Below are 22366 nucleotides of genomic sequence, written 5' to 3' on the forward strand. Positions count from 1 at the left end.
AAAACAAAAACACATATCTGTTTTGTAAATAGGCAGAAACTATTTACTACCCCTATACTTCGATGAGGAGGCCTGACAAACAAGCATTGTTGGGGGAAAAGGTGATCAGGTCTAAAAGTCAATGCTCCTGTCTAGGGCAACCAATAACAATGTTATTAATGTATACACTTAATAAGAATACGGTGTTGGAGCACTGATTTTGGCCAGTAAGTTGAATTAATGGATCTCTGAAATATGAAAGCATGCCATCCATTGCTGGGGACTCCATTATCTGAACTGGAGCAGTTTGGCTGACTGTATAAGCCACGATTAGAAGGCACTGTATACACATACACAGTGGTTTTATCACTAGCTATGGTGATTAGACCTTAATACCCATAATGTACCACAGTGCGAAATTATTCACATATAATAAAATGGAATGGCAAAAATTACAAAGACAGATTTATATGCTGTTGGTAATAGACATTCAGTTCAACATTACATTAGACCATTAAAAAATGTCATTTAAAACATGCTCTGTAGAATTCAAGGAGGTTTTATGTGTAGTTGCAGACCATTCAGGTTTATGTTTCCCAGCACCCAAATTAATAAGCGGTCTAAAGTTGACTCTGGGTTTAGCGAGACATTGAGGGGGAATTGATTGATTAGAAGAGGAAAAGCTTTTTCCCTTCCCTGCAGTTTCATTCCAAGATCTGAGCCATTATCAGGCACTGTATATTGTGTTTGCTATAACCTGCTGGTAACCTAGCTCCCAAATCCCTTTAGTCCTCTCACAGATTTTGCTGTAGTCTCTGAGACATTGGAGGTGTTTAAATGCAAACTCCCAAACATCCTGTACTCTGCGTTCAACAGATCCCCAGAGACTCTAAATCCTTGCTGACAAATGAAGTCCTCCATCTCTGGGCGGAAAAAGCTTTGACAAGCCTAGGGTGTTATACAAATCTAACAAAGGTAAACTAATTGGCAGGTAAACAAATAAAAGAAGACAAAAATATAGTAATCTGAGCTCTGGAGAAGCTAAAAAGGAAAGACATATACATACATATATATCTATATCTATATACATATATATCTATATCTATTTTTACCAGCTACATGTATTGAACACTACATAACTCTGAAGTCATAGCTGTATTACAGACCATATTTACAATGCTTGGGCAGCACCCTTTGTACAACCAGCCCAGACCCCATGTGATCAAGCTGTGACGGTCACACAAAAATCAAGACTACTGAGGCAATATGGAAAAGAGGTTGCACAGAAGTTAAATTAACCCATGCCACTTCATTCACACTATCTGGAGAGATTCATTTTCAGTGATGTCACATAGATGAAAAGTAATTTGGCCAACAACAAATGTAACTGTATAACGGTTGTAGAATGAAAAGTCTGTAGTCACCTGAAACAGTTCAGAGTCATCAGTGCTGTACTGGCTGGACTCGTTTTCTGACTGATCGTTACACCACTGCAACTCATTAAAGCAGCTGTTTGTGTCAAAATCACTGGCGTCCAACTGGGAGAGATCGATTTCAGGGAAGTCCAGTGACAGAGACTCCTCACCAGGCTCCTGGAAGAAACACAAAGGACACATGAGGACCAAAAAAGTGATGTGTCCTGTATGGCATAAATGATATCCTATTATTAGCAGAACAAATGAACAGCAGGTCTCTGACATCCATCATCTACAAAATACATGTTCTGAAACTCAAGCTTGGACATGACAGATAGAATATTTTGTAAGAACAATTGGAAGGTGTCATTGTGAACTAAACACTGACTTCTCAACAGACTTACATAGCAATACGTTTCCATAAAGCTTTGTGGTCATACATCTCAATAGCGTTCAAATTCAACACACCATCGTCTATAACCCTCTGCATTCAATAAGCACACAACCTACAGTCTTAAGAGTTTCTTGCTGCATGTGGTAGTAAATATGACTCTATAAAAAGATATATCCATTTATATACTAGAAAAATCTGCCCATTAATATACTCCATCATAAATGAGCAGTAAAATATAAATTCTTAGTACATATTGGGAGTAGATGTGATGCAGCAATGGCACTATTCCCAGTATCCAGACATTAAAAGGAAACCCTCTATCCTGGGCAACTTTATAGTACATTAGATCATAGGTCTATAAATGTTCGGCACATAGTGATTTGTTCACAGAATTGTAGCATTTCGAAGAATTAAAAATCTAAAAAAAAAACCAAAAAAACTAACTCTAATGGAATAAAACAAGGACTTTTCCATTTTAAGTGTCTTACATTGTACGATCACCAGAATGATGCCTTACTGCAGACCTTCTCTTTTCAGTGGTTTAGTGTGCTACAATTTACACCCTGTAATATAATCTGTATTTCATTCATTCATTTGCTCATCTCGTGCTAAAAACACACATTTTTCGATTAATTTGTTCCAAGATAAGAAAGCAAATTTGATTTTAACAGAGCTAGGAAGAAAATACAAGAAAAAAAACAAACAAACTACATTTGAAGATCAATTTCAAATGAAGCTAGTCCCCTGAACATTAGATCAGATCGTATAGAACGCGGAAAACAATTAAATTCAAAATTCACATGAACAGACTCAACACACAGGTAAACGACAATGGCATTCAAATTTGCTGGCGCTATATAAATAAATGTTGATGTTGATGTATGTCATTACCTTCATTAAATAATTGTTTGACCATTGAATAAGCACATGGATTGGTATCAAATGGATTTTGAATGAGGTGGCTGATAAACTTGGTATGCAAAAATCACATAAGTATGTACATATAGAGGCTGATTCAGAGTAGAACACACGCCAGTATGCATAGTATACATTGTGTGAGATTGCTCTGCGCATGCCCGGAAATTGTGCTCAAGTACATTTGCCTTGTGATTCTGGCACTTACACCCGCCTACAACAAGAGAGACAGGACGAGGGCGGAAAGGGTCGTTCTAATATTGGCAGAGTATAGTAAAGTTGCATGCTTATGCAAGTGCGGCTTATGCAGTCCTGCGGAAACACATATATACACCTGTTAGGAGGTGTATCTTTTGCACCTGCTACAGGATTGGTGCAAATACACACTAATTATAATGATGACAGACATGATACAGAGGCAGACATATTTTGAGATGTGTACAGCTCTGTATATGGGTGGAAATACACTTGCTTTCTATGCTTTTTTACTGCCATTTTGCATCCAACTCTGCACCTGGCCATTAGTCACCACTTGATCACAAATTGTCTTGTGATCCAGAAATTTCTACACGATAATCAAACAATCAGATCTATACTATATAATTTTCCCGTGGATGTGGTCAAACTGCTCACTGTTTGTTGCGTCCATAATCAGACCAGAAATTGTAAAATAAAAAAAATAATAAAAAAGTACTTTAAGTAATTACAAAACATTTACCATACTGATCAGTAGACTACTCTTCCGGCATGTATAAGTGCTGTATTACCATCCTGCGAGTAAGAGCCATTAGACAATTGAATGGCATGACTGTTGCAGTTTGCAGCCACCTTAAATCGTGACTTTAGCATAAACCATATTGATTAAGCAGAGCCAAGAACAGACTTAACTCTTTCAAAAGCCAATCTTACTTTGACCTTTGGTAGGTTTACAGAGTATACTGCATGTGGATAGTAGCAACATGTAACAATATCTTTTTTCCCAACTAATAAATTTTATATAATATATATATATATATATATATATACACACACACACACATTATTATTACGTATTAATATACTTATTATATAAATGTAGAGTTTTCAAGTTTTCACTGGCTTTTTACCAGTGTGAAAGAAATCAAGAAGGTGTTCATTTGTTTTTTGAAGCTACAGTGAAAGAACAATTTTATAGTAGATAACAAAAAACTAGCAATCATCAAATGTCATAAGGTGTAGTCCTAGAACCAAGATGAAAACTATACCAGAAGCATCTCACAGTAAGGATGGTTGGCCTCTGGCATTAGAAACAAAAACCTCAGCGCTTTCACTTGTGTACGTGAGAGAGGAGCAATGGTGTACGCACCACTGACGCACTGGCAATCACTTGCAGTGAACACAAGTAAACAAGGCAAGCAGAATCCAGAAGACCATCCCCCACTTGGCCCTTTACATGCTTTTAATAGCTTTAAAAAATGCTAGTAAAAGCCTCTTTATTAACAGTCAATCATCTAGTGCAACACAAAACGAAGAGGATTTATGTCAATATATCAACTAACAAACAAACCACACAATTATGAACGATGCAACAAATATAAGGAAGTCTACTTATACTTTGTCAACTGGACAGTACCGGTATATAGTGTTTTTGTAATTACAGTTTGGTGATGTTCTAATGTAATTTACAAGTTATGTTTCTCATTGACAGCCATCCTTCATATTCTCATTAAGATGCAGTTGATGCTGGCCAGAAAGGACCACTTATTATAGTAATCTAATAAAACACAGAGGCTTTTTTCTCTTTTTTTTTTATCTAAGATGAAATTGAAGCCTACCTCTGAAAATCGAATAAATGTTCTTACATTTAGAGATTGAATTTTGAGCGTTTCTATGCAATAAGTATTCATCCTCTGGATTCCCCTTTAACTTCATCAATTCCAAAAGACTTATGTTTTAAGATACTGGCAGCAAAGCTGTTAAAATGGGTTCCACTATTCGCACAGCACAAAGAGGAGGCCTGAGCTCTGTCTTGTGTAAAACATCCCTCTTCCCTCCCTCCACTCTCTGGGAACACAAGCTAAATATATCTCTCTAATTACAGAAAGCAGCTGGTACCTACAGTGGCTGTTTCCTCTACACTATCACTGTCTGTTTGCATTATGTAAAGCAGGGGGTAAATGATACAAGTTTTCAGGAGTAACTTACCCTCCTAAATGCAAGGCATAGCCAATGTTTGGTGGGGATGAACCAATTTAATTTAGAAGACCCATATAGGTTTCACTTGCTTCATATTGTGAACATAAAGGGGGGTCCACAATGGACAGCATACAAGCAGTACCAAAAAATAAACAAAACAACAAACTTTATTGTGTATGCATTAGGAAATACAAGGTAGGCAACCAGTTTAACTAGAATAACCACCTTCAAATATATGCTGCAGGTAGTCAAACCAGTTGCCTACCTTGTCTGTTAATGCATAAACAAGGTTACTGGGTAATAGGTCACGGCAGCATCACCATCTTTAAGCACATACTTGCATACTCTCTCGGAATAATCGGGAGGCTCCTGAATTTCGGGGAGTCCTGCCGGACTCTCGGAAGAGTAGGCAAACCTCCCGGACCCTGTAAAATGCCAAAATTCACATGATCTGTACTCTGATCTCCCGGAGTATAGATTTAAATAGTTGGCAAGTATGTTTAAAGCATAATAAATCTTATATTTCAAGGTGCTGCCAAAAGTAGTCTCCTACATTGTATTTTTATTCATATCTAATAATACTTTGTTACTATTTTGTGGTTCCACAAGCTAGTAGTGTTTCCATTGTGGGTCCACAATAGAGGATCACAATGTCTCTGCTCTCCAGAGATGAGAATTAATGCTGAGCTCCTTTATACACTTTGTTGTTTGCATTAGTTTATACAAATGTCCACTTTATCCTAAACTCTACAATGTCCTGTAAGTGACTGCAGCTACCAGTATCAGTAAGACGTTCAGGAGAACATCTTCCATATTTGTCATTGTTAGAAGAGAAAACCATTCTGATAGGATAGCTCTTCCTATTACTAAGATGATAAAATCCAAATGACTTTCAGATTTTAATAGACTTTGCCTAATTTTTTCTTTGTACTGTAAAAAAGGGCTTTGAATTTCATTAGCTTTTTCTGCAAGATTACATTTTGATTTTTTTTACTATTTAAAGAGCAAGTCTGTGTGTGAACCTCATCACTCACTGTATGTAATTTCAGAAGATTCTTTGGACACAATGGTTTTACTATATGTCACAGACCACAAAAATATACTTTTTATTAACAGATTCCCATAACAGCTTCTATATGCTCCACTGATGTGAGTGGACTTTGAAATCTGTTGTGCCAGCAGTACAGGAACAAATGCTGTTATAGCCTTTCTGGAAGCTGACTAATCGGAAACCTAAAAGATAACAAACGTTTACATTTCATTCCTGATAAAAAAAAAAAAAAAACCAGCCCCTTATAGTAACAAACATGTTCTGAACAAAAATGAAGACGAAAGACTAAAGAGTCTAGCAACAAACTTTATTTATAAACACACACAATACACACCCCCTGCGGTCAAAGGCATTATACATTTTCTGCTGGTACACACTATACAAATATATCAATAGAAAACAATGGATATATCTCACTTTGATTTTGCTCTATAACAATCTTGACAAAATTCTCCCACTCTGCTTAATTATAATCACAAATAGAGATCTAAATATACCATTTCAAGTTGTCTTAAAACTGTGACTAAGACTTGACACACACACTTCAAATGCAAATTAAATGAGAATACGGAATTGCTACACAATTTTTTTTTTCCTTAGGTTGGAAAATAATGCAAAAATAATGCAAAAATGTGGTGCTTGGGAGCAAATTGCTAAACACATATGGGAGCTAAACACATGTGCTTTCCCACATCAAATTCATATAATATTTAGTAAGAAGAGTTTAAATTATAATAAACCAGAAAGCTTCTAACTCCTTATTCATCATGTGATTATGTAACTTCCTTGTTCCCAGTCAATCAATCTCAATGCTATGAGAAACAGTACAGTTCCAGTGTCTGGTTGTCCTATTTATATCAATCCCAGGAGGTGGCTTAAACTTTTATATTATTTTTTAGAAAATAACCAACTTAATTAAAAATACTGACAATTGTGTATGTGGACATGTATATTTCTATTACGTATGCCAAAGGCAGATATGCCGTTTCATGTCTTTTTTCAACCAAATTACTATGTACCCATTTAACTACAGATAACCAAAAAATATATCCATATTTGATATTTTAAATAATTAGCAAATGTATGCTCCACAGCTCTGAACACTCATAGAACATATATGTCGCATACAGGTACGGGACATTTTATTCAGAATCCCTGGGACTTGTAAGTTGGAGCACCAGTTCTACAATCTAAAGGAACACATTTAACCCACTATTTTTTTTGCAGAACTGTCTCCAACAATCCCCCTCTGTTTTCAGAACATCACTGCAGAATTATTTACTTCTTTCTGTGCCTTTCAGATACATGGATCCAGGACAAAAGTTCGGGAACAGTGCACAAAGCATGGGCTATGCTCTTCCCAAACTATTCTGCAGAGTGAAATTCAACCTGAGCACCGCAGGATTTACTTCTGGTCTACAATACAACTGGACAAACAGCAACTATGAGGCAGATGTCATAAATAGATTAGTAGTAGTTTTATAAAACTACATGACAAGTTCAAGCAGCATGAGGCTTTGTACATACTACATACATGTTTTCCTGATGTGTTATCTATAACTATTTTACCAACAACTGATAAAAGAAAATAAAAAAAATCCCGATCAGCATTCCGGTTAATGTGTTCACACTATACACGTTTTACACAATTTACCTTCAGATCTGTGCTCTTCATCTGTCATAATCATTGTCTGAAAAGATCATGACTCTGTGGATACACACTGCAGAATTGGAACAACATCATTCCAGCGATGAACAAGATTTTAAGCCAGATTTAAACATTTTGTTTAACAATACAATGTGCTTTGGAATGATAATCATTCATTGTTGCAGTGTACACACTACCGGATATCGGGCCTACCGGATGTTTATGGCCCAATAATCGTCTGAAAACACTGTAGTGCGTACTCAGCCTCTTACTAGTCCTAGCATTCACTTATAAGTCCTTAAAGAGTAATTCCCCCTCCATAACAAATATCTGATTGCTGTGTATTTAAGTAACTGTTTCTAACACATTAACGCAATGTCAAATCAGCATATGCTACAAACGGACAGTGTTATCGAAGCATTAGCCATTCCAAAATGACAATGCAGAGGCAAGATACATTGCAGTGGTTATGGGGCGAGTAGTTCCGAATGGCAGGGGGTCCCTTGCCTGGTAGCCATGTGGTCCAGCTCTCTGGGCTAGAGAAATTCTTTAATTCAAATGAACATTCTTCACTTGTTAGACTTGGGCTGATCTAGGAATCAGTGGATATGGTGCCATGCTGAGAAATCCATAAGTTGAAGGCAAACTAATGTACTATTCTAATACTTGTCCTGTGAGTTCCAGAAATATAAGTACTTCAGGTAATCGCTTTGCTTTGATATCTTCAGTAAGTGGCCTGGCTGATTTGACCAAATTAAATTACATTTAATGTAAAAGCTGAAATTGTAGGGCCCTAATCAATTGATTAGCTGCACCAGCCGCTGAGTCTGCTTGGCATGCACAAGTGGTTTGCTTTGTAGCAAGTTACTCGCAGCAAGTACAAATCCAGCTGGATTTCACAGACAAAGAACATATTCAGGTAAATTTAGCAATGTATAGAATATTTGAAATGGTTCTGATGGGTAATGTCTGATGACTGAATAATATTACTTAATCCCTAAGCTGATTTCAGAGACTTAATATATATTCATTCACTGCTCAAAATCAACATTTTATTTTAATACATATATACTTTTCCCCTTTGCTTGTTTCCCCACAAGGCACATGCTTGCTCAACTCTCAGCTGACCTATGGCCCGGTTTCCTCAGACAGCAGCTGAATGGCTTACCACTACAATGCAATACTATACTGATTAGAAACAAGTCCTGCCAGAACAGCATAGCAAGGGAACAGTCTGAAATTTTTAAGGACCTGCCAGGATTTACTAGTGCAGATACCATTTGCTATCCTTCCTTTCCTTCTGTCACATGCATGCGACTGGTGTCAATGTTACAAAATGGTGGGTACAGTTGTTTTACAAAAATATACCTATCCTATAGGAAGGGAATCACAGATGTACAAATGAAAAATATGATTTCTTTTTGTGTATAATAGTTAAGGTTGTTTTCTAATGATAAAAAAATGTAGTTACATGCTATTAACATAGTTTAATTGTGTATAAAAAAAGAAAAAATTGTTTAAAGGGTTTAATCAGCGATTGGTCATACACATGGTATTTAGTTTACCATGTGTATGACCAATCGCTGATTAAACCCTTGGTCATTACCTTCCATACTGTCCATCATTTTTTATTTTTCTAATGGTACTGTCTCATATTCAAAACAGCCTCCTTATATCAGTCACTCATTTATGAGTTATATATTTGACCACTGTTATTTTCATTGTATCCTGATGTATTTTCACCAATAGCACGAGTTATACGCACCTACATCTATCACCCAATAACATTTGATAAGTGTATATCCGCAGTTTTTGCAATTGAGCGCAGTACATTGTGTGTATATGTTGTGATTTACAGGAAGGGATTCCTGAGTATTGCTGCTCTTGCCTGAATTGGGGTTGAGCGCAGCTCTTTTATTGTTTCGATGGTTCCACATAACCAAAGGTGATTCCAGCCAGCGCGTACGACAGCAGACCTCCCACCAAAGGCATCTGTCCGATTGTCCACTTGGTCACAGCCTGATATTTTACATAACTATGACAAGTCACAGATGAAGCCCTGCCATCCTAGACCTCCCTTTATTTGGCAGGTCAGGCAAGGAAGATAAACCAAGGCAGATACAGACCACACAATATAGAAAAGGAGAACCAGGTATCAACAGACAGCAATAAACTCATCAGTAAATTGTGCAGAAATATACCACACTATCCCCAATGCAATCCCACTCCAGCTAATAGTAACTACCTGCTGCTTGGGATATAGAGGAGAGTTGAACTGCAGTGTCTGATCTAGACTGATATTCAGTACACACCTGCAATGAGTCAGGGGAAAATGCAAAATATGCTGCCTAGATCTGCACCTCACATGAGGACTTAGTAGTCATATACCTCTCTTTATCAACCCTGAAAGGAAAAAAAGAGCAGGAAAAAAAGGGCTGAAAAGTGAACTAGGTATCAATAGAGAATAAACCTCAACAGAATTTTTGCAGAAATATACAAAGCAATCTCAATGCAATCCCACTCTACCTAGCAGTATTACCTGCTGCTGTAAAGATAGAGGAGAGTAGAGCCAATAGTCACAGTGTCTGATCTTTAGTATACACCTGAAATCAGAGGAGGCAGTGTAAATTATACTGCTTGTACCTGCACCTCTCCCCAGAACTCAGCCATATACCTCTCGTTATCCCCATCATAAGGCAAAGAGCAGGTAAAGAGGCAGCAGGGGTTGCTGGCAAAGTGATTGGTTTAGACTGATCTTCAGAATACAGCTGAAATCAGTCAGTGAGAAGGTGAATGATATGGTGCAGGGGTGTTTTTATTTACACCTCCTCCCAGGGCCCAGCACATCAGCAGACATGGTCCTAGAGGACAGCCTCCCTTGTGCTGTGACTGTGCCTAGTGCTGGCCTACCTTGTGATAAGGTGGAACCACCTCACCCTTCTTCCCAAGTGGAGCCCTGGCTCTGCAGCGGCCTTGCTTAACAGACTCCAGGCCCCACCAGACAGAAGAAGACCGTCTTTTTAACATCCCTTTCCAGGTGCCAGGAATGAGGACTTACCTTGCCGCTCTCCCATTGCGGTCTGGTGCTGCTCTAGCCATCCAATGGTATGCTGGCAGCACCGGTCCCCCAGGCTCAACCTGCGGTAAAAGTAGTGCAAAGGCCCGGAAGACATCCCACGTCAGGGAGCGGGGTTGCGGCAGATTGTGCTTACACTACACATCTTCCCCGCTCCCATTTGCAGACAGCCTAGTAAGACTGACTGCCCTTAAAAATTAAAATAAAAATAAACAAAAGAAACAGGCTGCCGAGGCAGCCCAGCAAAAGTGTCCTGAGGGCACTCTAAAAAACGGACTTCCCTGCAGGATGGGGAGGTATAAGAGGGAGGAGCATTTTATTGTTAGAGTTATTTAAAATGCCCATGTCCTGAATGAGGCTCTATACCCCATGGTCCACTGTTCCCCAGTGGATGATAGAGACATCAGAGATGTGTTAACACCTTCATAAACAAAGTGAAGACCTGCGATTGCCATTATCCAGAGAAAACAGCCGTTTTCCCCGGAGTTTTGGGCTATCGCAGTTTAGTTTGTTAAATAGATCCCCAATTTTTTTGTTATATCTTAGAAATATACCTTAAGCTTCAAAGCCACTGGCATTCACTTTGTCTGAAAACGGAAATCATTGTTTCCAATGACATCTATACCCACTTGTGATGTGTGTTGTTCTTTTTTCCAAATGCTGCCTGCTCCAATTCACTTGAGTTTACCTCCAAATTACCAGTAAAAAAAAAAAGTATACACTACTACATGTCGAAAGCATGTGTACTTCTGTTTATAACAAAACGCCAGTGGGAATAACTTGGAAAATGGCTGCCACCACTGTATGTAAGCGATAGGTGCGATTAAAGATTAACTCCAGCTCATGTCAATAATATTCTGGCAGTGAATGCTTATTTAGATAGACTGGGTTATGGGATTGATAAGAAACTTATCAATCACATAACCCAATCTATTTGTAGTAAGAAATTCTTCAGAAAATGTCACCCTACTACAAAACATGCAATGCCAAACATAACAGCATCTGGTCTTGTGCCAAGAATCAAGGACAGAAGATAAAAGTGAGAGCACATTAGTAAAAAGGCATGTTCGTGCAATATTTAAATGAAGATCTTGTTCCAAAAAAGAATTACAATGCAGAAAGTTTTGCAAACGATGCACATTATGCTCTTATAGTATTAGTGCATTGGGTTTTCTTTTAAACTGAACTCTGACTGAGGCACATCTGGTTAAAAATATTGAGTGCAAGTTTTTGCCATTACCACAAGGACAGACTACCCGTGACATCACCCAAACCAAAATGTTCAAACCATGGAACAGAAATGTCTGCTCTATCACACCAACAAAGAAACAAAGAACTTTCTCTGTAAAGTGTTATATTACCTGAAACATGCAATTGTTCCAGGATAGAAGTTTACTTGAAAACTGTATATAAAATAACATTGTGATAATTCCTGGGTCATCATACCCAGGAATTAGACCTGGGTCTTCTGGTGGGGTGAGTCCAGAGTCTGCCCCGGGAAACCTGCACTATGAATGGTGCGACCCGGGTTTTTCAACCCGGGTCTCACCAGACACAATGTTAAAGTAAAAAAGAAAACAAAAAAACAACACATCACAAGCCCAATCAGAGCTCCTCTTGTGAAGTTGCCATGGAGGCTCCGGGCAGACCCGTGTTCAGTATGAATGCGGTCTACCCGGGATTTTGACTCTGGGGGAGCCTCTGCCCCTTGGCAATATCCTGGGATATTGCCTGGGCGGCAGTATGAAAGCATTTGCAGGGTTGACCTTCAATTTGTATTCACCATGCTTAATTACTGGTGTGATACACTTTCCTTTTTAGGCAAGGAAGCTAAAGGGTAAGGGTTAAACACAAAAATAACCTTTGGAGTTACTTTAACATGACAAACTTATTTTATTAATAAAACAATAAGTCACCAGTTCCATGTTATGTGTATTATTGAATATAAAATTCCTTATGACACACAGCAAACATTTGAAGATACACTGAGTGCCAACGGTCAAAAGTTCTTGATACAAATCCGCTTATCAAGTCAGTCTAATTAGTACTATGTCATGTTCCGAATTACTTTGAAGAATGTAATTGCAATACAAACAATACGCCCATAAAAACTGTAATAAAAGAAAGTCAATTCATCAATATCCGTATGATCTATAACAATGCACAGTATCCAGGATGGATTTTTCTGAAAGCCTTGTTAATGCAGCCTACAAACCATCTGCTTGGTTTTAAGGCTTACAAAATGCCCACATTACTCAGCGAGAACTCTCATTAGAAGGATGAGAGATGGGAAAGACATTATTGTGATTTCTAATGTAACCATTTGGTATACCACAATATATTCAGTTCTTAGTGCTGATTGTCAACCCACTTAAAGACACAGACTGTATCCCCTTCAGGTCTAGCAGGACCAGAACACACTGAAATTGCCTGTAGCACTAGAGGAGCTAAAAATAAAAGTCTCAGATAGGGTTAATACCTCCTGAATACAAGCATTTACATTGGAGGATAATAAAATGCACATATTTACAATCCAATAAAACCATAAATTACACAACACTGTACAGTTATATTAATTGTTTAACATATACACCATTTCACAAATATATTTTAAGTCAATTATTATCATTATTTTATTCAGAAAATGTAATTTCTATAGGTTATACTGGCTGACAGTTCCTAAAGCACCAGCATTATACACAGGGCCAGATTATCCCGAGGTCTAACTGGGCTACAGCCCTGGGGCCTCGGGCATCCAGGGGGCCCTTGACAGTGCTCAGTGGCATTATTGATTGGTGCGGGGCGCCCCTGGCCCAATCAATGCTGCTGAGCCTGTCACTGTAGTCCTTCCGTGGCGCTCAGTAGTAGTTTCCTTACTGAGGAGATCTCGTGAGTCTCACTCTCATGAGATCTCCTCAGTAAGGAGCTTACAGCGCGCCGCGGAAGGACTACAGTGACAGGAGAAAGAAAGAGGTATGTCCTTGGGGCTGGGGGCGGCCGGCGGATCACGGTGGGGATGGGGGGGTGCGGCTCACAGGGGGGCCTCACGGGGGAATGGAGGCCCCCTTAGCCCAGGGGCTTTAATCCAGCCCTGATTATACACCACTGCAAAAGCAGCTGAGTTAGCCCAAGATACTCACTGAAGTGTTGGCATGAGTGAAGGGTTTTGGTTTTTAATTCTGGACCCTTGGACTGTTTAGGTACAGGGTTGTGTTATTTTTTTTAAATCGGGTCACCTGACTGTACTTCTGGATTAGAAAATTAATATTTAGTTTAGTTTATTAGCCAAATGTTGGTGATAGCATGCAAGTAAATCTGTAACACTGTAAATGTCTTGTCGAATCACTATAAAACAAATGTAAAAATAGTAAGACTATGAACCTTGAAGTCAATTAGTTATGCAAAATACAGAGATCAACTTTAAATGCACAGTAATCATCAGATACTTGTTATGCAATTTTGGAGGAGTATTTAAGACTACTAAAATGCCCAATAAACCAAATAAAATGTTTGTGTTTATAAAAAGTGTGGTAAAACATTTTCATTTAAAAAACAAAGTGCTGAGATTCCTAGGGTCACAATGAATATAGTTCTGCCTGCAGCCATTGAGCCTTATCACTATGTAATCTTGTTGGTAACAAATTAAGTTTGTACTTCTTGCCTACTTGGCTGTCTACTCTTGATGGACTCTGCACCAGGGAGAGGCAACATGCAACAGTTACTATGCACTTAAATAAGCAAAACATGAACAGGCTGAAAGAATTCCTGTAATATGGCTCCTTAAAAAATGAGACATTACATACTGTTTAGCAACAGGAATACCACAGTTTTATAGGCTTTTCTTGTTATTATTTTTTCTCTCAAAGTCTTTGACAAAAAATGAAAGTAGTGCTCCATAATACTTCCCATTCGGTTGCTACTATGTACATTTTATACATACAGGTGCAGAAAAATGAATTCCATTATATTTCACCTTCTTCATAAGAACTCTCCCAACATACCCAGTTTTGGCGTCTTACACATAAGTTAAATACTGACTGTTTTTTCATGTAGCACAAAAATACTTGATAGCTTATTTGTACACTGAAATTTAAAGTTGATTTTTGTGTGCTACATGAAAAAACAGTCAGTATTAAACTTATGTGCAAAACAGAAAACTAATTTGTAACATGTTTTGTCAGGAGACTGAAATAAGAAGTTTCTTAAGTTAAGATCCTTAATGAATCAGGCCCCATATTCTGTAGCAGGATCATATAAGTGCTCCCCTCACTTTGTGCCTGTAACAGCTCATATATGGGTGTTCCCCTCACTATGTCCCCCTGAGTGGTCATATACATGGGCACCTCCCTCAATCAGTCCTTCTGAGATCTCATACATAAGGGTGCTCTCCGCCCTCTAAGAGCTCCTAAACATGAGTGTTCCTCCTCCCCATCTACAGGCTAGTATGTAACTTAAATGTGTACATTTTCATTTTACAAAGAACTGTACTTATCTTTTGGATTAAAAAAGGCGCACTCATACGAGAGGAAAGGATTTGTCAATTCTTTAGACGCAATCTTGTCAAAGGCAAGAGCCAACCAGTGAGCTCACCTGGCCTTTCTATCCATGTATAAACAGTCTCCACCAGGCATAATACAATTCAGTTTTTTCCATGACTATACAAATAAGAGAAGCTGACTAGGTACTATTGATGCATTTAAATAAAGGCTCATAACTTCTACTAAAGCAGTGAACTGCATAGAGGTCTATAGAGTCTAAGATTCGCAAAATGAAAAAAGAATAATATGCATTTTATTTATTAGCATTTACCTATATAGCGCCATCATGCTCTGCAGCAAAGTAAGCAATAAACAAATACTGGCCATTAACAGACAAAACGGTAAGAGGGCCCTGCTTGCAAGCGTACAATCTATATGACTAGTGACTACATAGTTATAGTGGATACTGGTTATTTTCAGTCAGCTGTACTTGTCTGTTTAACTCTTATGCCTCCAAGCCTGATAAAAAAAAATGGAGCTGCAGAGTTGAAAATGGCATTTGTCAGCTTTTAATGTCAGATGCAAACACTGACTAAATGCAGTGGAACCTCCTGCTATGGTATTGGATAAAATGTCACAGTGAATAGGAATAGCTGGGTCCTTTGTCTGAATGCCATCAACCATTGAATTATAATTATAAACAGAACACTCTCTCTAGGGAAAAGAGCTCTCCCATGTATAAATATTTAATGTTTAGAAGGAAGCAGTAAGCCTTTCTCCCATAGAGCTCAGGAAAACACGTGCAAAAATATCCTTGCCGCAAACCTTTCCATTAAGCGACAGCATGAAATAATATATTTCTAGGGGCTTCAAAGTGAAAACATCTATTTATAATTTACACATTACCTTTTGCAGTCAATTTACTTATTGGTTAACATTTCGGCTTTATTTTAAACACAAGTGAAATATAACCTATTCAACAAAGCTAATAACTGCCACCCGTTTAACTCATGACCAGAGTTACGGCTGTGCTTTGCAGATGCACATAATCTATACTGAGAATGAAGCAGGTCCCTATGGTTAGATTGATTCCTGAGGAGGTTTATATACACATTCACCAAGCAAACACCACATGCAAACCATCTGCATCAAAACACCATTTGGTAAAAATGCATTGGATTCTGAATTTCCTGCGAGCACCGATAGGTGGACAGTGGTTTTATAGGCAAGGCAGGAATTTCAAGCCATTTTCTAATGACTATTGTGACAGAAACGCTGGCAGGCACCGTACTTGGCGATGCTAGAAACCATACCAGTATACAATCTTCAGTAAAGACGGATGGTGTGGGAATGGAGTCGAGCTGTTCGTTTCTACAAGCCCCTTTCACTGCACAGTCTGTTGTAGATGACTGCCAATTTCTGTTATTGTTTGATAACGTGCAAGGAGATTTTATAGGGAAAAATAGCAATTCCTGCTTATCCATACAAGTCTTAGAACTGGCAAATGACACAGTAAGGCTAGAAAGCCTGCACTCTGCAATAGGTATACACAGACAACTGTGTCCGGGAGAAGGGATAACATCAATACGCTCCTCAACGTAAATCCTGAAAGGCATTCTCCTGTGAAAGAAGTAGGTCGGATTCAAAATTCTTATATTTTTTGCCTAGAAGATAGACAAATGTAACCTAGTTGTAAAAAAACAGAACAAAAACATTTTATTATGTTTGAACACTATTAAAATGTTTTGGTTTTTTTTTAAATATTACTTTAACACTTTTACAATTTGAACAGCAAATACTATATAGTGTCTAAATTTCACAGCTCGTGTTCGCCAATCAAAATTTTAAAAGAAGTTTCAACCGTGTTCAAGCTTCAACACAAACTGCACAATGTAGTGATCGCTGTTCAAACTAAAAAAAGGCTAAAATACTTCTCATTATTTTAATATCATTTAAAAAATATTTAAAAATAAAAATATTTGAAAATACTATTATCAAAGTGAACAGCGAAAGAGAAATTTCAAACCACAAATCCGAATTGGGGGCCTAATTGACTATTACACCTCAAACATGCCCGAGATATACAATCAAATTATCAAATATCTCTAATGAAGAAAAAAAAACATAGACCTTCATTGTCAATGGTCCTATTACAAAAAGTTCGGAAGAAATATAACCATTACTTCCGGTCATCATTCTCTCATATCCCGTTTTCCAAATGTATAGCTTAATGACGCAACAGAATTGGTATAATAAGACACATACACCATATATACCCATAATTTCTATGAAGACATTTAAAATGTGTTGTTTTTGGTCCATCATGTCTCATAGCCCTATATTTTGGCAAGGGTTGGCCCTTGACTTCATTAGATAACAATCACCAATCATTCTGACAAGACACAATCCAAATATCATTTTTTTTATTTTAACTGCACCTCCAAGTCTACCTACCTCAGACTATACTTCTACTATCTAAAGTCCATGTAGCACAATGTTTTCTCAATTATCTTCCTAGGAAACAATTATGCAAGGCAAAATTCAAATTCTGCAACGCTTTTAAACTAGTCACTCAAGAACCAATTCTTTTTGAAATCATATTTTCCTCAATTAATGGGCGTTGCAGAGAAATCTGGCATGTGTGGCTTTCCTCCCCTCCCTTTCTCAGGAGGCAAACCGTAACTATGGTTCTATAATTTCCACTCTACACACCTTTGCAGGACAATTAAAAAGAAAAGAAAAAAAAAAACACAGGAAGAAAGTGTCACTACCACTGGCTTGCAGCTCTAACACTTAAATCAGAAAGCAAATTACAAAAATCAAGGATTTTTTTTTTTTCCCAATAACACAAGTATTGTCACGTAGCTTTATCATACACTGGTAACTAATTGAAGCCACACAAAACAGATCACACTATGAGCACTACTACATTTAGACAACTGGAAGATCAGGGGCTTACAAATTTAACACTCATGTTATTGCTTTTTACTAAAAGAAATGTGTTGTTTTTTTTATAGAAATGCAGATTATCTACTTAATGCTTAGTAGCCAGCACAGTGGCATCGTTGAGGCACTTGGTCTCTTACATCTCCGTGATGTCACCAGCTACTAACAAGTAAATAGGCTACACAAAATGGCTGCCTCCATTGTAGTGTTACATGATGGCATGAGATGCCTTACAAGTACGCAGCCATATTTAATCATAATATAGTAATCTCTGCCTAAAACTACATTCAGTTTTCTTTTTTTGAAAAACACTTTACCACATCATGTCTTCCAAGCGCAACCACCTCTACTTTTATACCTCTGTTTTTGCAGTGTTGCTTGCAACAACTTGTAAAGGTGTTGTCCATGATAGGTCAACCCCTCTCAACAAAACATGATCTTCCACACAGCCAAGACCAGTCAAAGATTGTTCTATTATAATCATTTATTTATATAGCGCCACTAATTCCGCAGCACTGTACAGAGAACTCACTCACCTTAGTCCCTGCCACATTGGGGCTTACAGTCTAAAATTCCCTAATATACACACACACACAGACTAGGGTCAATTTGTTAGCAGCCAATTAATCTACTAGTATGTTTTTGCAGTGTTGGAGGAAACCAGAGCACCCAGAGGAAACCCACACAAACACAGGGAAAACATACAAACTTCTCACAGATAAGGACATGGTCAGGAATTTAACTCATGACCCCAGTGCTGTAAGGCAGAAGTGCTAACCACTTGGCCACCGTGCTGCCCACTACCAGAGAGCCACTCAACCACAGTAATACAATGTACTTTCTTGAAAATGTGTTGGGAATTTACTTTACATTTCTCAACTTCAGAAATAATGCATTTTTTTTATCTTCACATTTGCACTCTTGTCCCAACCTTGACATTTCCCATAGTAAACCAGGCACAACATGTTACTCCTTGAATTAATTGCCAATACCCAGCCAGTCAGTTCTAGTTTAACATAGTAAAACCAGACATGACTTCTCTCCTGTTACATAAACCAACAAAAACTAGGAGAAACTAGCTGACTGAAGTATTTCACTGGTATCTAAGAGAGTCCTACTTTGTTTCTTCATTTAACTAGATAATCATTGAACGCCCACAACCTTTATATGTTTAAGGCCTGCATTACTGCACTGGCCCTTATCTAGCAGGGAAAGCAATGGAGTAAGACTTTTAAGTACTCATACCTTAATCGCTTTTTATTACCACAATAGTGCAGGTTTTCAGTAATCTAAAGACACATATAGCTATAAAAAGCTAGTTACTGAAAGAGTCCCGTAAATAGAGACATACAATGTATCAAAAGATATACACATAAAATCAGTAATATATACTGTAAAATGCCGTTTGTCTTGCTGCCTATCTGCAGAGTCCTAAAAGAATAAAATCTTAGCGCTATAAACTACAAAGCACATAGGTGCTGAACAACACTTTGTTGCTCAACTGATAATACTTTACAATCAGCAACACCATGTTTCATACACAACATATAACGAAGATTATTTGGTAAAGTAAGCCACCTTTTTGTGTAACTACCTGTAAACAGTGTGGTGATCACAGTTTTCTGCTGCCAAGCCTTCTATATTACACCAATAAAGCTGTCACCATTCTCTCTATACTTCTCTGCAGCAGGATGCAGGGGTTCTTCTCAAACAGAACACAAAGGGGGGAATTGATTTAGTAGCAAAGTCCCATCGGGAACCGAAGAATCGCTGTTCTGGGTACCGTAATACCCGGAAATGTGGGCAACTGCAGAGGCTCCTATGGGACCTCACACTCAACTTCCCCCACAAACTGAAAGACAAGTTGGCAGATTTGCTTGCCAGAAATGTGGATTGGTGAATTCATACACAAGGGTAGGTGATGATATCACAGCATCTCAAATCACAGCACTCTCAGCTTTGTGACCTCTAAGCGATCCCATTAGGACAAGGTCCTAAAAAAGGGGGCAAGAGTTACAGCTGCCTGCAATGGAGAGGAGAGGCAATACTTTACTTTATAGTAAAGCTGCAGTGGAATGTCAGGGTAACACTAAACAGAATACAATATTTACTATGTATATTTTACTATATTACTATAATATTTATTAGATATCAATAGGGAGATTTAGAGACAGAACTGCATCTGCGTATCGCATAAAATTTGTAGCTCTGAGCATTCTGCGCCTATACAAGAGTTTTCGAGCGGATGATTGCTGCATTTTCCGCTCCAGCGGCATGTATACAAGGATTAAGTTTGCACAGAAACGTAACTGTGCAAATGCATATTGCACATACATTAAAAGGCCAACTCTACATTTAATGCTAAAATCACCCCTCAGCCTGTATTATTTTTTTCCCAATTAATATCCTTGTCATATGTTCCTGGCCACAAGTAAAAGGGATTATTTGTATGTAGGTGAAACGCTCTCTAATGACCGCTGCATTCCGTACAAGTCCTATCATTTCTGCTGACACAGCATAATAAAATATCCTTCCATATCTACTCACATAAAAGACCTGCTCTACCAGCTATATAAATTAGATTTTTACATTAGCCTCAGAGGAAAAAGTTATAAGATAATAATTGCATTAGGGTCAGAATTACTGCCTCCTTTCCAATCCCCCAGTGATTACTAAACACAACAGTGAATTGCATGCCACAAAACATTTCAGGAGAAACTACTTGAAATTGAAATGTGGCGATAGAGAGCATAGAGCATGGAAGACTTGCGTGTTTTGCATGCAGTAGCAAGTCACTTTAGATTCACATCATGTCTAACTTCCAGGCCCTAGCAAGCAGACATTCCCAGGCCCCTAAAAGCAGGCTAAATTCTGGTCCTAGATAATAATGTCTACATCAATGTTCTGAAAGCCCAAACACACAGCATTTCACAAAATATTTTCTCTTTAAAAAATTTACAAGTAATCTGCCTTCATTAGCTGAATTGTTAGAGGCATAGGTAAATGACCAGACTGAATATACTCACTGGGTATATATGGATTATTTTTTGCCCATAGGGCAACTGATATTAAACCCACTTTACTTTGTGACATTTTAATTTTCATTTCTATTGGTAACCCCCCCCCCTCCCCCCAGCTTCAGCTCTAGCTTGGCCATCATAATAATATTTAGAGAATACTGCAAAATTATATTATTTGTGATGTCAGGTACTACTTAGTTCTTACAATTGCCATGTTTTTTTTTTGTTTTGTCTTTTGCAAAAGGTTGTTGAAAAGTGTATAACTGACATAAAAATAAAATCAGCTCACACTCACAATTATTTTAACACTACTCCTCTTGAACCACATGATGTCACTATTTCTATTACGGTCTATTGGCCGCTTTAATTATTACGACTATCAAGCGCCAGATATGTATTATTATATATCTTTTCAAGGATATATTTCCCCTAAATTCTTCAAGACTGTATGAAGAAAATGGCAATATCAATCCTTATTGTTCAAAGGAATTGCTCAAACTCATAAAATGGCATACAATAATCTAAAAGAGCATTGTTCAAAGAGGCAGCTGCCACTTTAAACTTAACAGATAGCATCGATATTTCATATAAAGGACCCAAAAATAAGTGAGCAATTTAGCTAGAGTGTATTTTTAAATAAATAAATAAAAAATAGGTCAAAAGTGTAGCTCTCAAATCTGCCGCTACAGATTCTTCAAACCAACTGCTATTAATGTTCATTTTCTTAAAAATATTCCAATATCTGACTCTACAAAGATATTATACTACAATCATCACTAATGCCTTGATGGTTAGATTTAAGTTCTACTTTCATGTTTTCCTTTTACTTCATAAAATTTCTACAATCCATTAGCTGATTAAACATTACTTTGCTTATTAAAAGCTTCATAGGTTTATCCAGCAGCCTCACCTCCTGCAGTTTTTATTTACTATTATGTAAACAATACGGGCTTTATTTAGAGCTTGGAGGAAAAAAGGAGCACATTTGCACCTTGGCAAAACCATGTTGCATTGCACGGCAGAGGTCAAATATAAAATATACTGACAGATTTAGAGTTGGGATGGCACATGTCCTAGGCCAACTCTAAACTGCAGTGGGAAAATAAAGATGTCCAGTATCTGCATGCTATATGCAAAAGCTGCTAGTATTTTCCTTGCATGCAAAAAAAAATAAAAAAAATGCATTTGCATTGCAACATGACTTATCCAGGATCAATTTTGCGGCTTTTCCTTTGCGCCTAAATATATGAAGCCCTGTATGTACAATGA

General features: G+C 37.8%; 1 protein-coding gene across 2 annotated transcripts in view; it reads right to left on the reverse strand.

The window, feature by feature from the left end:
• The window catches only part of PPARGC1B (PPARG coactivator 1 beta), an 80438-nt gene that overhangs the window by 24083 nt on the left and 33989 nt on the right, over nt 1-22366 (reverse strand). Inside the window, exon 2 of one of the 2 annotated variants that reach the window (XM_075209603.1) lies at nt 1404-1571. In XM_075209603.1, the coding sequence (XP_075065704.1) occupies nt 1404-1571 (168 nt within the window). The remainder of the gene's footprint in view (nt 1-1403; nt 1572-22366) is intronic. The other variant, XM_075209604.1, reaches the window with a different exon arrangement.

Source organism: Mixophyes fleayi, chromosome 4 (assembly GCF_038048845.1).
Source record: "Mixophyes fleayi isolate aMixFle1 chromosome 4, aMixFle1.hap1, whole genome shotgun sequence".
In the NCBI taxonomy this organism is placed as follows: domain Eukaryota; kingdom Metazoa; phylum Chordata; class Amphibia; order Anura; family Limnodynastidae; genus Mixophyes; species Mixophyes fleayi.